At 47.0% G+C, this 16,536-nt stretch overlaps 1 protein-coding gene across 2 annotated transcripts in view; it reads right to left on the bottom strand.

Moving 5' to 3' along the window:
* The window catches only part of LRMDA (leucine rich melanocyte differentiation associated), a 1,159,904-nt gene extending 1,144,525 nt beyond the window's left edge, over positions 1–15,379 (bottom strand). The window contains exons 1-2 of one of the 2 annotated variants that reach the window (XM_027530746.1): positions 15,229–15,379; positions 8,550–8,650 (exon numbers count right to left, since the gene is read on the bottom strand). In XM_027530746.1, the coding sequence (XP_027386547.1) occupies positions 8,550–8,650; positions 15,229–15,258 (131 nt within the window). In that variant the 5' untranslated portion in view covers positions 15,259–15,379. The remainder of the gene's footprint in view (positions 1–8,549; positions 8,651–15,228) is intronic. The other variant, XM_027530745.1, reaches the window with a different exon arrangement.
* Between the last annotated feature and the right edge of the window lie 1,157 nt (positions 15,380–16,536).

Raw genomic sequence — 16,536 nt, 5'->3', positions numbered from 1 at the left:
AGGGTGGGAGGGAGGTGGTGGCGATAAAAGGGATGAGGTCTCTGGGAACCCTCAATTCCCAGCCGACCCAGGCCTCACAAGGTCTTTGTATATCAGGAAGGCTTGGGAGAAACTGGAGAGAGAAGGAAATGTAACAGACACAGCTCTAAGGCTTCTTTGGGCTCCAACCTGGAGCTGTAGGAGCCACTCTGATCCTGCTATTGTGAATTCTACAGGTCATTTGTGATTTTAAAAAACAAACCCCCCTCCAGGGGGGAAAAATGACTGCCCATCTTCAAAGAAAACACTGATTTAAATCACGAGAAGCAATCTAGAATAACTGTAAAGCTGAAGTCAAACCACAGGAGCCATTTAATCCCAGCTCTCCCATTTAACCATCAGTGTGGTCTGAGGGAGATTTCCTCCTTTATCTGGGCCTCAGTGGCTCCATATGTAAAAGGCCGGTGCAAAGACTGAATGAGCTGACACCCAGTAGGTGTTCTGCCCAGCCTTACGTAGCATGTAGCAAGTACTCCATGACACCGGTCCTGTGTTAATAAGAAAATAAACATAATGACTGGTATCACTTATTTGAGCCCTTGTCCCTGGACTCCTTTGCACAACCTAGCAAGTCACCTCTGGGTACTTATCTACGGGCCTGCTTTCTCTCATGAAGCAAGCTGTTCCCAAGCTCTCTCTGACAGGACCCAAAGGTCCTCCTCGACACAGTGCAGCCGGCATGGCAGAGGGAAGGCTCTTTTGTCCAAAGCTGTCTTACTTTGGCCTCACCCAAAGTAAGGTGAGGCCTTACTCCAGGCCTCACCCACTAAATGCTCACCCCATCAATGTGATAGAACCTCATGGTTTAGAAGATGCAAGACCAGTGAGTAGAGAGTCTGAAAGGGTTAAGCTCACCTGTCTCTCCCGGCACCTATTCCCTCAAATCACCACTGCCCCCAGCAGCCACCCTGATGGCACAGAGCAGCATCACCATGTGCATAATGATGACCTCAGAGCAGGGCAGGGCAGAGGGAGAGGGGGAGCAGCCAGCGGGGCCCGAGCTCCAAACAGCTTAGGGGGAGAAACTTTACCAAGAAAGGAAACCCAAGATTTTGGGTTTCTGATCCAGAGGTTAAGATGCCACACTTTCAGAGCAGGGGGTACAGATTCGATCCCTGGTCTGGGAACTAAGATCCCACATGCCACAATGTGAGGCTAAAAAAAATAAGAAAAAAATAAACACAAGATTCTGAAGGAGTTAAATGGGTGAAATGAGAAATAAAAGGCTTTCACTTAAAATGTCTAGGAATTTCTCATCCTGGAGGCAACCCTGTATGGAGACAAGGTTTATGAAAGCCCTTTCTAAACCACACTGCAAGTCATATTTGCACAGAGGAGCACCATGTCTAAGAAAGCTGAACCTCGGGAAAGCCCCATGTCCTCTCAGACAACTCTCACCAATTGCCCACCACTTCCCCAGCTTGGTCTTATACTCTATGGCTCAATACCCCCATTTTCTGGCCAATGGGTGGGAATCTGAAAATTTTGTGGGGAGAGAGGCAGGAAAGTACCATATAAACCTCTTTTGCAGTGGCCTGCTACCCCTCCCCTCACCATCTTCCCTCCCTCCCTGTTTGACTTGAAGCTGGTTTTGGTAATAACACAGTCACAAAGGGCTTCCCTGCTGGCTCAGAGAGTAAGCAATCTGCCTGCAAGAGACACAGGAGATGCAGGTTTGATCCCTGGTTTGGGACGATCCCCTGGAGGAAGATATGGCAACCCACTCCAGGATTCTTGCCTGAAAAACCCCATGTACAGAGGTGCCTGGCAGGCTGAAGTCCTAAGGGTCACAAAGAGCTGGACACAACCGAGCAACTAAGCTTGCGTGCACAGTCACAAAGCTCACTTCAGAAAGTGCATAAGTCAAGAAATATAAGTCTTGCAGTCTTGCTACTGAGACATTAAATATTACCTGCCAGCTCGTTTTCCACTTCACCTTTTGACTGTATGTTCAGCTGGCAGTTAGAGACACTAGACTGGCCAATGATATTTTTAGAACCAAAAAAAAAAAAGGCAGGGGTGGGGTGGGGTGGGTTACTTTTCATAGCATTGCCCAGCTCAGAGAGAACACGGCTTCTAATATGTAGACCCTGCCTCCTTTAATCACTCAAGGCTTATCAAGACCCTAGAACTACTGTGAAAATTCACCAACAGTTTCTCTTACTAAACCTCGTCTTTCCCATCATCATCTCTTCCTCTCAAGTCTCACCAGCAAGAGCTCTGTTGCCACCCCCACTCCAATATCAGTGAGCTCCCAAGTAAGACCACTATATTTGGGATTTGAAAACAAATATGAACAAGGCCCCTGATGGCAAAGAAATTGGGTCTTTGATGAAGACCCAATACCAACAGAACATGCCCTTTGAGCTGTTCTCCTAAGAGTCTAGGCAGGGAACTCTTCCTTACTCACTCCTACTGTAATTTGAACAAAGGAATGCTTCTAGTTGGGAATGATGATAAATGTGTGTAAGATAAAGTGGGTTTAGCCTGTGCAATGTCAGACAGTTGGCAAACCAAGGTATTTGTACCAGTTAGAAGAGGCTAGGCTATGCTGTATTAAATATTCTGTCTTATGACACAAATTTCTCATTTACAATCTATGTCCAACATAGATCAGCAATGGATTCTGGCCATTTATGGTCAGAACCCAAGACTGACAATCATAGCAAGCAGAAGAGAAAGTTGCAAATTATGTGCTGGCTCTTAAAGTTTCTGCCCATTGGTCATACCAAAGGATACAAAGGTGTGCAAACATACCACATGCAGAAAGAGGAAATCTTGAATGTTTGTGAGGAATCCCAATGACTATCAGAGAATGAAATCACCCTTATGGAGAGTCAAGGGTGGGTTTTTAGCTTCACTACTGCCATATTTAAGAACAAACCCTGGCTATGCTTACTTAAGACCTATTAATCGTGTTAAGCACTTTATACACAGTTGGCTTCCCTGGTAACTCAGATGGTAAATAATCTGCCTGCAGTGCAGAAGACCCAGGTTCAATCGCTTGGTCAGGGAGATCCCCTGGAGAAGGGAATGGCTACCCAGTCCAGTATTCCTGCCTGGAGAATTCCATGGACAGAGGAGCCAGGCGGCTACAGTCCATAGGTCGCAAAGACTCAGACATGACTGAGTGACTAAACCGCCACTTTACACAGTTACACATTCAATATTTTTCTAACTAGCCCAAGGGCAGTTAAACAACTAGTGACAGTCATAAGATTTCAAGACAGGATGGTCTGACCACGAAGCCTTGGTTCTTTTCATTACACTGCCCATTCTCCCAACTGGGAAGCAAGCTAATAGGCCCAGTTCTGCCCCGCTGTTAGTAAACAGGCATCGATGTGGTGGTATGTTCATCCTCAAAGATCTGCCAGTGCACCCAGTGGCCACCTCTCTGCCTGGTGGGAAGAACAGAGCCACGATTTTACTGGAGCTGCCCAACTCCCCAGTCATCACTGTCATCCTTGACAAAGTCAGAGAAGCAGCAAGCTCTCACCTAAGACATCTCCTAAGCAATTCTCCCATCTAGTACATTTACCAGAGTGATGCTAAGTAAGATGCAACTGCCAATAATTTTTAAAATGTAAGCTTCCTGTTTCCATAGATCAATTAAGCCCTCTCAAGTTCATTGTCATATTGACACAGGTGTGTTTGTGTGCCGTGGGAACTCTGCTCTGCCCACTGTGTTCACAAGCTCAGCGGGCAACCTACTCAGGGCCCATGGGAGAGAGAAACGGGCCACCAGAGAGAACACTGTCCTTTCCCAGTCCAGGGAGAAGCAAAATGAAAGCTGCAACAAGCTATTACCAAGTTCTCTTTTCCTTGATGAAGGAACCAGCACTGGTGACGGCAGAGGATTCTCTGTATTGATCAGAGAAGTAAAATATGAAACCTCAAAAGGAAAAAACAAGCAAGCAAAAAAAGAGTTAAAGGAAGAGTTTGGGACAATGGATATTCAAATATTCCTGGTAGCATAGATTGGTATCACCTCTCGGGGGTAACTTGCCATCTGCCATCAAGGCCTTCTGACTATTCTATCCCCAGGAATTTGCTCCAAACAACTAATCAGAGATATTCATCAGTGAGTATCACAAGGCAATTTATAAGAGAGATTTAAACAGTAAAAATCTGGAAACAATTTAACTGTCCAACAATAAGAAGTAAGTATTAGAAAGACTGATGCTTAAATTGAAGCTCCAATAATTTGGCCACCTGATGTGAAGAACTGACTCATGGGAAAAGACCCTGATGCCAGGAAAAATTAAAGGTGGGAGGAGAAAGGGATGACAGAGGATGAGATGGTTGGATGGCATCACCAACTCAATGGACATGAGTTTGAGCAAGCTCCAGGAGTTGGTGATGGACAGGGAAGCCTGGTAAGCTGCAGTCCATGGGGTCACAAAGAGTCGGACACAACTGAGCAACTGAACTGAAGAAATGAGAAACCATTAAAACATGTAATGCAGTATTTATTGAGATGGGAATATGCTTCCAACACAATGTAAGCAATAGCATCATTTAAAAGATATTTGGCATCATGAAACACCCAAGACAATAAAATGTTAACAGTGGAGCTTCCTGGGTGGTAAGATTATCAGCAAAAATTTGAAAGCGAGTTTCTCATACCCTTCTGGTTTTCCCAAGATTTCTATACCGATCATAACTTTATTACTTAGCCGATTGTCTTCAAAAAATAAAATCTAAAGTACACTCTCATGTAGATATAAACACTGGATGGATATGTGATCATTAACACATCCAAGTGCAAGGGACACAACTTCACTCCTCTTGGCTGTTACCTAATAAGCTTCCTAAACCCTCTGTGGCCATTACAGGGGAGATGGCAGGACCCTACCTACCCCTGGGAATCGTGTCCAGAGAGCTGGTCCCAGTTCGTTGTCTTTGTGGCTCACCTGGGTCTCATCTAGTCATAACAGGAAGAATGAGATCCAAGTTGAGAGAGTAGGTATGTCTGAGTCTTTTAAGGGAGCCGGAATTTTATTTGGACCTTTGTCTTGCTTCTCTTTCCAACCTGTCAGGGAACATACTTGGTCCAGGGACTTTCATCCTCCCAGGACAGAGTCACAGAAGGAATACAGCCTCAATTTCCAAGACTTTTTGCACAGAGAGGTAACCAGTCTACTACTGTACAACCCAATCGAGGGAGGGATGGATTCATAGCTAATGCAGGAGAGAAGACCCTGAGGTGTAATGGGAAGAAAAAAATAATGTTTCAGAGCTTATAAATCCATAACCACCCTCCCCTCCAGCATGAATGGGTAGCCATAGAGCAAATCAGCAGAAACATCACTTTCATGAACGAAATTAACAATGATGATGGTGAATGGCTTTGAATTAACAGCAAGACGACACAGAAGGATGTCCTGATCATGAGTGGTTAACTGAAGCCTAGTGCCTCTCTTTTAACTAACATCTTGGCAAGAAGTAATACGAATCTAGCCCCACGAGAAATTCTCATGTTAGTATATGCATGGACTAACTCTGGAGGATGACAAAGATCAACTACCAATAGTTACCAGTGCAGGTAGGAACCAGGAAGCAAAGGACATATATGTAAGGGAGAGTTTCTTTTCATTGGTTACAGGTTTGTTCCTTCTAAAAATTGTGCCATGTGTACTATTAAATATTTGTAAATGAATAAGCAGAACTCCTTGCCTAAAAACAAGCTTCAGTCTAAAGCACAAACAGATTGCAGCTGATTCTGTAATTTATGGGAGCAGCAAAATTTGTATTAGCGGCTATGGCTCCATTTAAGGCAACACCCTGGCATGACTCTCTGGATGAGATAAGGAAGCCTGCAGAGATGTCCTGTAAGAAGAAGGGGGGTGATCCTTCCAAACATAACAAAGTGAGAAGAATTTTGTGTTTCTGAGGGTAGCCCTGGAAAGAAGATAAGGGACATGGAAAGCAGAGAAAGTGGTTGGGAAAGAGGGGCACCTGGTCACATGCAGGAGACCTGATCCTGATGAGAGGAACAGCCAGGGAGAAAGGGCAAGGGAGTACCCAGAAGACTTCAGGAACAACACTATCCCAGCGTCTCCTGCTGCACGGAAAATTACCACCCTACCTCTCCCAGTACACTTTGAACTGGCATAATACACAGTTATGTTGTACTGAGCTTCAAGGGAGATGAAGCAGGTGTCAAGAGTGGGACCAGATAGGCTGCCAAGACGGAGAACAGAAGACAGAGCAGAGAGTTAGAACTGCGAGCTATGGTAAATCCAGGTGCAGAGCAAATATAGGGTGATATGCTCCCCACCAAATCCCATGGAAATGACAAGATGGGGCTGGGAAGAAACCTTTTACAAAAGGTGGGACAGGGATCTGCAGTATTTCCTCTGGATATGATGATCCCTTCAGCCTGGTAGGAATCACATTCCCATTTGTGTGGTAGGTAAGTTTATGATCTTTCTCTTCCCTTCTCCCTTTCTCTCCCCAAAGAGGAATTAGACAAGCATCTAAACCATCTTTGAATTTTTATCCAACTGAAGGCAAAGGACCTGCGTAAACTTACATCTTCCTCTGACACCCAAGAGAAACAATGCCACCTCCCCTTATTTACCTAACCCCCAAGTTAGGTAAATAAAACCATCAAAGATGAGTCAATCTCACGATAACCACATCAAGTCAGAGTTACTCTTCCGCATTCTGGTCTGTAACTGCTTCCAGCTTACCCAAGTCCTCATATAAACACTTCCATGAGACCTCACCCCTCCATGGCTCACCCCTGCCCCAACCCAGCTTCAACTCACACATTGACCACAGCACAAGCAAGAACAGGTTCCTGACCAGATCTTTTGAGGGATCATTCCTCAAACTCGACACTTATAAAAACTCTTCTCCTCTCAACAAAAAGTTAACAAAAGTCTTAATTCCTCTCTCTTTTTTTTAACCTATCTCCTTCTCACAAAATTTTCCTGCCTCCAGGCCCCATCATTTCCTATGATAAATCCTTAAAGATCCAGCCTCTCAGAGCCAAGAACCCCTTCTCATCAGAGAGGCAGGGCCCCATAATGTGACAAAGACAGCTCTGTTTCCTCAGACCTGACAGCCTAGTCCCATGACCTGTGACTGCTCATACCCCCTCCCAGGGCCCAGCCTCCTCAAACCCACATCCGGGCTCCCAGCAGCAGGGCAGCCACTGCCTGAGTCAAGAGCCCCAAACACCCAGAGGCCAGTCACATGGGAAGAAGCCTCTGCCCAGGCCTACTCTGGGGAGCTGTTTAAGGTGCACACGTGTCTCAGGCACCATCAGTTGAGACTGTATTCTGTCCCCTTCTTGGGCAGGGGGGACAGACCAAATCTTTCATTTGTTCAGAGTCAGAGTTTATTTGGCACCCTCTTATCACTCTGTATTATTCTGTGACTTTTCTGTTTCCACATCTTCTCAGAAGCCCACAAACCCCTTGAGAGTCAGGGAGCACACTGCGCCCACTCCCTTCCAACACAATTCCTTGGATGCCCCTTCTGTGGAGACGATGCATCTCAGCACAGCCGTGAGCTCCTAAGCACCAGCCCATGAAGCTCTGCTAGCTTCACTTAAAGTCCCTTCCACCCTCTGGTGCCTTCAAGCCCCAAGCTTTGTCCATCTTCGCTGGAATCTGTAATGCCCGAGTGTCCTGCCTTGGAGAGAAGAGACTCCACACTGTGGAGGAAGTAAAGTACCGGAGCCCTGGGGTGGGACTCCAGCTCCTCATCTCTCCTTCCACCTGGAGACAGTCTGTTCCATCAAAGGATAGCACGGCTCTCAAGGAGACACTTAGGAGAAAGCTGTGAGCGGAGCCACCTCCTTAGGAAAAGCCACCACCCAGATTCCTGCCCATTTATCTCACTGATATTCCTAGAACCTCCCAGCACCTTCCCCCGAGTCCCCAGACCAGTCACAATTCAGAACCTTTCAGGAAGAAATAACTGTTTTCTCCATTGGAATAATATAGACAATCACACTTACCTTCTCTGCCAAGTCTGGATCAGTTGTTTGAGCTTCCCTCCCACCTACCCCATGCCAACAGCATTGGAATTACTTTGAAATACCATCTGGGAGAAATCATCATCACAAATATTTAAAGTTTCAATTCATAAAAAGGCAAAGAAGAAAAAAAAAAAGAAGAAGAAGAACACACACACTCTACCTGGGATTCAGCAAATCTTTACGCGATGGGGTCATCCACAAAAGCATCCCTAAATGCCCCCAACTCACCTGCCGGTTCTCTCTCTCTTCCTCTCCAAGAGTTTTCTAGTATGACGCATGGGCATCGGGGAGGAAGGAAAAGAACAAAGTGACACTGACGGCCCCCTGGTAGGGACACATGTAAGCCAGAGGACACTCACTGTTTTGTGGGTGCAAGAGGGGAGCCAGAGACCTCGTGAAGCAGAGTCACAACTTTGGGGTCCCTTTGGAGACCTGGGCTGTCTGGCTTTTATCTGCAGGCCTTCACCATTGGGGCCTGGGTCTCCCAGGCCTGGTCTGTCTCATGAAGGTTACATACCTCAGAAGGTTAAAGCTCAGATCAAGCCTCTTTGCAAAGTGTCCACAGTCCCTGCCGAGGTGCTCTGGGATCTCTCTGCAGTCCTGGCCTATGTAGGACACCTGGAAATCAAAATGGAACAGAAACAATGTGGCCAACGGAAATCACCCAGCTGCTCACAGCCCTGCGCCACTGATCCGATGATTGCTTCCGCAACTTGAAACACGTGCTCTGCACACAAGAAGGCCCCATTTGCGGCTGTTTCCCTGATCAAGTCAGCTTCAGGACTTGGCTTCAGGGACTCTGCCAACAGCTCCCCTTTCTTGGTACACTTAGCATGATGGAGACTAATCCCAGCACAAGGGAAATTGGACTGAAATTGGCCGGATTCAGATGTCCAAAAAAAAAAACCCCAACGTCAGAGCATGCTGATATAATCACAGCAATCAGCCTCCCACTCAGGGGCCTTCCCAACAGCTGCCCCTTGGCTCTCCTGCTCCCTCTCCTTGGCTGCCCCCCCACCAAATACCCTGTTATGCACATTACCTCACAAGACACAGCAGATGCACTCACCAGCATTCAACCTGCCGGGTGCTGGAACAAATAGGGCTGGACAACAAAACCTCCCCAGACCGCCAACCCCATCCTATTACCACCATGTATAAAATGTCCTCCGAACTCTGAACACAGCCGACTCAAAGGCGACCGGGCAATGATGGGTGGCCGGAGCTTCCAAGACTCTGTCCTCCAGGGAGCCCCTGGCAATCAACCCCATTCTGCTGGCAGAGGTGTTCCCGTAAGCATTCTTTTACTTACTTTTATTATTATTATTTACCTAGTGTATGCCCAATATTAGGACGCTGAACTGAAATTTGATCCCAAAATTTCTGACTGGGAGGTCAGAGGGCTTTCTCACTGCTCCAAGCACTGAGTTTTTGAAACCTATTTTTACAGGTAGCAGTGAAGGCAGGACTGGCAACTAATTCCAAAACCAGTAAGACAAACCAGTGACCAGTCAGCAGTGGGCCACAATACACGATGCTTTCCCACAAAAGGAGCCCATCCTCAACCGCTCAGTAGAAATTCCAGCTCATTACAAGGCTACAGCCTTGATCCTTTTCGCCTTGCAAACTTTCGTTCTTCACATACAGTCAAGACATCCTGGAATGAGAGGTGTCCTAGGGGTTGGAGGTAGGGGTGGAGGGGTTGTGATTCCTAATTGAGAATAAGAATATGGTGGCCATCTTGCATCTTCAGTATTACGTTAAAACGGTTAAAATTACTCTTGCCATCGTAGAACTATACAACTGCACTTTCATATGGCTCCACCTATAAAACAAGTCACACTGCACCCTGGCACCCTCAATTTTTCAAGTCATCTCTCAACCCTTTCCTATCCAATGGGGACCAATTGCCAACAATATAATATCCTGTGTTCACTATCCTTCAGTAACTTCATTACTGGAAGATTAAAATGGGGAGAAAAGACAGAAAAAAAATAGCTGATTCCAATAAAATAATTTTGACTCAGGAAGATACAGACTAAAAACTAAAGGGCTGTAAGTTCAATATGGTAACCTCTCCCTTCTGTACATAAGAGCCACCTATCTTCTCATGTAACAAATTAAGTCCTGCTTCCAAGCAGAGATTAAGGATTCTCCAGAGAGACTGGAGAATCTAGGGACTTCACTCAGCTGCTCACCATCAGCAGCTGCTTCTGCATTATATGTTCACACTGACCCCTAGGCCCATGGTGCTCACCTGAGAACCTATCCCTTTTACCCATCTTATACATATCAAAATCATTCAAGACCTCCATTATATATGCAGCAGAGAGGCTGAGCTTTCAGTGTGGAAACTGAGTTCTTTCCTCATAGGTTACAAAGGATTAAATTTAGCAGGGACTCGGTCAAAATCCCTCATGCTTTATATGAGGAAACTAAGACTCCAGAGGCCTGCCCTGAATAGAACCTCTTCTTAAGGACAGTCTGGACCACATTCTGCACCAGGAATAAGGACACCCAACATGGAGGCCATGGAATTCTTAAATATGCACATGACAATGTGGATATTCTTGATCAACAAATGCCAGATAGCTATCATCATGTTTTGGCCTCAAAATGAGTCTTCCTAGTTGAAAGATCTAGAACTACCTCATGATGCCATGTCAAAGGTCCCAGAAGAGCATTAGAGCCTGCAGAAAGAGGAATATTGGTTCCCTTTTATTTTCTGTAGAATTCCACTTCAGAGCAAACAAACATTAAGGAGAGTTACCACCATGAAGCATTCAACCACTCACAGCATGTCGGACAAAACTGCCATTAGCTTGTTTTATTCCATGATCTTCACATCACAGAGCGTCCCGGGTGGCTCAGCGGTAAAGAATCCGCCTGCCAAGCAGGAGAAATGGGTTTAATCCCTGGGTCGAGGAGAAGGAAATGGCAACCCACTCCAGTATTCTTGCCTGGGAAATCTGAGGAGCCTGTCAGGCTACAATCCATGGGGTCGCAGAAGTGTTGGAAATAACTGAAAGACTAAACAACATTACTGTATCCCAGGAGAACTAAACAAAGCACAACTTGCTCCTATTTCAGAGAGATGAAGACCAAGTCTCCAAATTTACTAAGAACACCAACTTGATAAGCCATGTATATGTTTGGACCACCCTTACAGTAAACTGGAAGCTTTTTGAGATGGGAGTTAAGTCAACCATGCTGAAGGGTTCAAATTGGCTGGAAAAGGCTTAAAAGCAGCAAGCAGTCACTGCCAGACACGGCAAACAACACCCATAATGAGAGGAGAGACTTATTTAAGTGCTCCTGAGTGGAAGACATTACATCTCAGGATGTCAGGAGACTTCTTGAAGCATGGGACCACCTAACATAAAACAGGAAACTAGAAGAGCCAGACCAAAAATAGTCTGCATCTTCACTAAACAAGAGAAGGGATGTAGAGGTTAACAGATTTAAAGGCCACGGAAGCAAGAGCCCACCCAAAATGAGAAGGCACTGCGTTCAGTCAATTATCTTGATTTTGAGTGAAATGAAGAACAAAGTTTCATACTTTTAGTTTGCCTATCGTATGTAATATGTGCCCCCAAGACTTCGATCGTGTGGAATTACAACAGAAAAAGACATCATTATCAGGGAAATGAAAACATATCAAGTTCAAGACCCCTATAGAGAGGAATACCAGAAAGAAAAATAATATCTTGGCAGGATCTCCACATGTACACACACTCAGCTCTCTGAGCAGAAGCTGCAGAAAATTACCAAACTGCAAGACATGGAAGGTTTGTCTTTGCAGTTGAGATAGTCTGGCTCACAGATTTTGAGGATGGGGGGAGTGTTGTCAATAGTCAGATTGAAAGGAGGTTATTTCAGGATGTCCGCCCCTACTTGGAGGTGAGCCATCCTTAATTTTAGATTTGCAGTACTGAAAGCTCCATGAATAGAAAGAACTCTGGTCATGAATCGGCATCCCCGTGCTGCTACTTAACTAGTTGCATTACCTTGGATGGGCCACAGTCTCATAGACTCTGTTTCTTCTTCTATACACTAAACACTAACCACCTCCAAAAGGTGTTAAGAATAATGTAACAACTCATATTTATTAAAAGCCTCCCACCTGGCTCTTAACTAGTCAGTTCAGATCAGTTCAGTCACTCAGTCGTGTCCGACTTTTTGGGACCCCGTGAACCACAGCACGCCAGGCCTCCCTGTCCATCACTAACTCTCGCAGTCCACCCAAACCCATGTCCATTGAGTTGGTGATGCCATGCAACCATCTCATCCTCTGTCATCCCCTTCTCCTCCTGCCCTCAATCTTTCCCAGCATCAGGGTCTTTTCAAATGAGTCAGCTCTCCGCATCAGGTGGCCAAAGTACTGGAGTTTCAGCTTCAATATCAGTCCTTCCAATGAACACCCAGGACTGATCTCCTTTAGGATGGACTGGTTGGATCTCCTTGCAGTCCAAGGGACTCTCAAGAGTCTTCTCCAACACCACAGTTCAAAAGCATCAATTCTTCGGCGCTCAGCTTTCTTTATAGTCCAACTCACATCCATACATGACCAGTGGAAACACCACAGCCCGGACTAGACAGACCTTTGTTGACAAAGTAATGTCTCTACTTTTTAATATGCTGTCTAGGTTGGTCATAACTTTCCTTCCGAGGAGTAAACGTCTTCTAATTTCATGGCTGCAATCACCATCTGCAGTGATTTTGGGGCCCTGAAAAATAAATTCAGCCACTGTTTCCACTGTTTTCCCATCTATCTGCCATGAAGTGATGGGACCAGAAGCCATGCTGTTAGTTTTCTGAATGTTGAGGTTTAGGCCAACTTTTTCACTCTCCTCTTTCACTTTCATCAAGAGGCTCTTTAGTTCTTCACTTTCTGCCATAAGGGTGGTGTCATCTGCATATCTGAGGTTATTGATACTTTAACTAGTCAATCCTCATTAAATAAGCCCATGAGTCACATATTTTCCTCATTTTATGTATGTTACAGGGATGAAATGTTAACATATTTAAAGCCCACAGCTTTGTCCTTGGCACCTAGTGGCCACTAGGTAGGTAGTGAATCACACCAGTGTCCCTGTGGAAGGGGTTTTTTACTCCATGTCTCTCAGGTATGAGATTTCAGTATCCCAATTCCAAGTCTGCATTTGTGTCTGCAATTGTATTAATCCCATTACTATAATTGTCCTAAGCTGGTGGAGAAGGAAGACTGAAGCCTTCGTGCTGAATATAAATGATGCATTCATGCCAACAGAAAGCCAAATGGAGTCAGATCCATGTTGAAACATTGTACAGAGAAAAGTGGAGGGAGGACAGCAACATCCCCAAGCATGTGGTGTTACAGGTTTGTGCAACTCCTAAAACCCAGGGCCAGAGCCGCCAGGCCACAGCAGCATCGAAAGCAGTGACTGAGTTTCAGCAAACATCATCCATTTCATCATTTAATTTTATGGGTGTTATGGTTTTCATTTTTACACTGAAGCCATCCCTTTTGGGGGTCTATGGCTTATAAATATGAACTTAGAAAAAGTTTTATCTGGTTTTATGATCGTATACTTAAGCAACATTGAAATAAAAACAGTAACAGTGTGGGCCCATGGGGAGTGGGTTTCCTCCCCCCACCCTTTAGAAGGATCCCAAGTTTGAGAAGGACCATGTGATACACATTCAAGGTGCTGTATCTTACAATGGCTGCAAAAGGCAGAACTTTAAAAAGACCTAACGCCCTGAGCCACCACTCAGATTCACTGACCTTGCAGGTTTAGAATACAGGGCACCTATGACACAAGGGCATTTCCCCCAACTTGCCTGCTGAGCTCTTCCCCTGGCAGCTCCCCAAGGGCCCAAAATGCCTCCCTCACAGGTCACTGCCCTTGGGCTGTTTGGGATGGGCTAAAATCAAGGGGCTCAAGAGAAAACAAAAAAATTGAGCTTTGGAAATAGAGGATGAGAAAGGGAAACATGGGAAGGTTGGCAGGCCCATGTCAAGTCTTCTGTGAAGCTGGAAGCAGCTATACCCAGAGACTCCTGGCTCTGAAATGCAGAGACCTAGGTTCTGAGGGTCAGGGACCCAGTTTGGGCAGAGGCCCTTTCCTCTAGCCCTTCCCACTGCAGCCTTATTAACTCCCAGAAAGTCCCTTTTCTCTGCAAGGTAAATAAGACACTTCATTTTAATATCTTTCCCAAGCTAGTACCTCCCTGGCCTGCTAACTCCTGAACTCTAAGAAGAGAGAAACTTTCCCTAAGCCTAAAGTAATCTCAAAATCTAATTGTGCCTGACACTACCTGCCTCAAGCAATCCAAGGGGAGAGCTGCAAAACCTCAAAACCATTTCTCTAGGGCATCCGGGAAAAGCAGGGGAGGAGGAGGGCCGGCTCAATCAGAGCTTATAAGGGACACCTGGCTTCTCCAGCAAGTAAAAGGCACCTGGCCCCCCAGTAGTCGAGTCCAACCCTCCAGCAATGACTAAAAACAACTAAAGCGTCACTACAGGGCTGACAGCAAGTAAAGCTGGGTGTCTATCACCCCACGTGGAAACTAGAGTGTTGCCATCCGCAAGGACGCCCGTTAAAGAAGTCAGGTGCGAAATAAAACTGGAGCACTGTAGCCTTCTACCGGTCTTTGATAAGGGGTTTAGGGTTAGGAACAGGAGCCAGTCTGCAGCGAAGCCCTGCAACCCAGCGCCTGCACGGTGGCATCGTGAATCTCACTGTGTCTTTCAGAGGCTCCTACCTCCGTCGTTGGGAAGAAGAAAAAGAAAACTCTAAACCGACCATTTCTATTCTATAACCGTATTGGTGTAAAGACAAATGTATTAAAACGTTTCTTTTAACAAGGTTCTTTTTTTCCTTCTGATTATGAAAGAAATTACAACTTTTTTGTGGGCTCGAAAAAGTACCGTGGGTTGTGAGAGGTGCCCACTCCACCTGACGGAGAGGTCCGCAGGCTGGTCTCTGGTCACTGAGCGCTGGGGTTGGAGGGGTCCGGGCGACCTGAGGGTCTTCCCGCCCTCTCCTCCCGCGTCTGTGCTCCCCTCAGGCCTGCCTCACTCGGCTGCTGCAGACGCGGCCCCGAGGTGGGGCACGGAGCACCCGTCTGACCTCTGGACGCCGCTCGCCCCAGAGCTCCCTCCTCAGACCGACCGTGCCCAGGAGGGGGCGGGGTGGCCCCAGCGGACTTACTTGAGTTCCACTGACCACAAGCCCGGCCATGGCGACGGGGCGGGCGCGCGGTACCGAGTGCCGAGCAGGAGCGCGGTGGCGGCGGCAGCTCGCGGCCGGCGCTTAGTTCCGCACTGGGCGGTCAGCTGACCCGGCGGAAGCCCGAGGCGCGGACCGAGCGTCGGAACCTCGGCTCCGCTGTGCGCCCGCCGCCCGCCCGGGGCCGGGCCTCGCGCAGGTGAGCCTCAGCTACCGCCCCGCGCGCCGCAACAGGTGCCCGCCGCTCCTGCGCCCCACCCTCGGCGGGGGCGCGGGCGAACCGCCTGGCTTCTCGGCGCCCCACCCCGGGCGTCCCAGGACCCTATCGTTCAGGAGGGGTCAAGACAACAGGGATAGTCTCCCATTTCACGCCCAGAGCCCTGCCGCGTTGGTGGGGGCGAACTGGAGGATAGTGGAGTGGGGAGGCCTCCCATCACGAGCTCCCCATCTGAGCCGTTAGCCAGGAGCATGGAGAGCTAGGACTTTCCTCTGTGTCACAATCCGGATTACACAATTGTCCTCAACTGCAGGGAGGAGGGGCGTCTGGGCCGAAACTCCTCTCCCCAACTTTGAGGGTATGAGGGAAGGGGAATAGTTAAGAGATTGAAAGGATACTTGATGGAGTTTCCGTTTGCATGGGGAGCAGGAAGAAATTGAATTTTTCTGTAAGTAAAGCACTGGCTCAGCTAGTAGCACCCTACTTGACAGGAATACTCCCCAGGAAGAAGAGCCAAATGCTGTTCCCAAATTTATTCTCTAATCTCACAGGGAAATGTTAAATGTGAGGCTGCAAGTCATCGGAGGAGTCAGCTCCCCACACACATCTTCCCCGCATCTGGAGGTGAAGGGGGGCCTCTGCTGCCTTCTGTCTGGATGAAGTCAGGCCCTGTGGGCACGCAAATGGATGTTCATGCCTGTCCTCCACTGAAAGGGCCCCAGTTTTCTCCATGCCTGTTTTTGCCTTCACACCTCATCACCAGGATGCACAAAGCTATTCAGTTCAGTCGCATCCAACTCTTTGTAACTTCATGGACTGCAGTATGCCAGGCTTCCCTGTCCATCACCAACTCCCGGAGCTTACTCAAACTCATGTTCATCGAGGCATTGATGCCACCCAACCATCTCATCCTCTGTGGTCCCCTTCTCTTCCCACCTTCAGTCTTTCCCAGCATCAGAGTCTTTTCAAATGAGTCAGTTCTTTGCATCAGGTGGCCAAAGTATTGGAGTTTCAGCTTCAGCTGAATATTGAGTGAATATTCAGGACTGATTTCCTTTACAATTGACTGGTTG

The sequence above is a fragment of the Bos indicus x Bos taurus genome, chromosome 28, assembly GCF_003369695.1.
Source record: "Bos indicus x Bos taurus breed Angus x Brahman F1 hybrid chromosome 28, Bos_hybrid_MaternalHap_v2.0, whole genome shotgun sequence".
In the NCBI taxonomy this organism is placed as follows: domain Eukaryota; kingdom Metazoa; phylum Chordata; class Mammalia; order Artiodactyla; family Bovidae; genus Bos; species Bos indicus x Bos taurus.
This window is presented reverse-complemented; position numbering and strand designations above follow the sequence as displayed.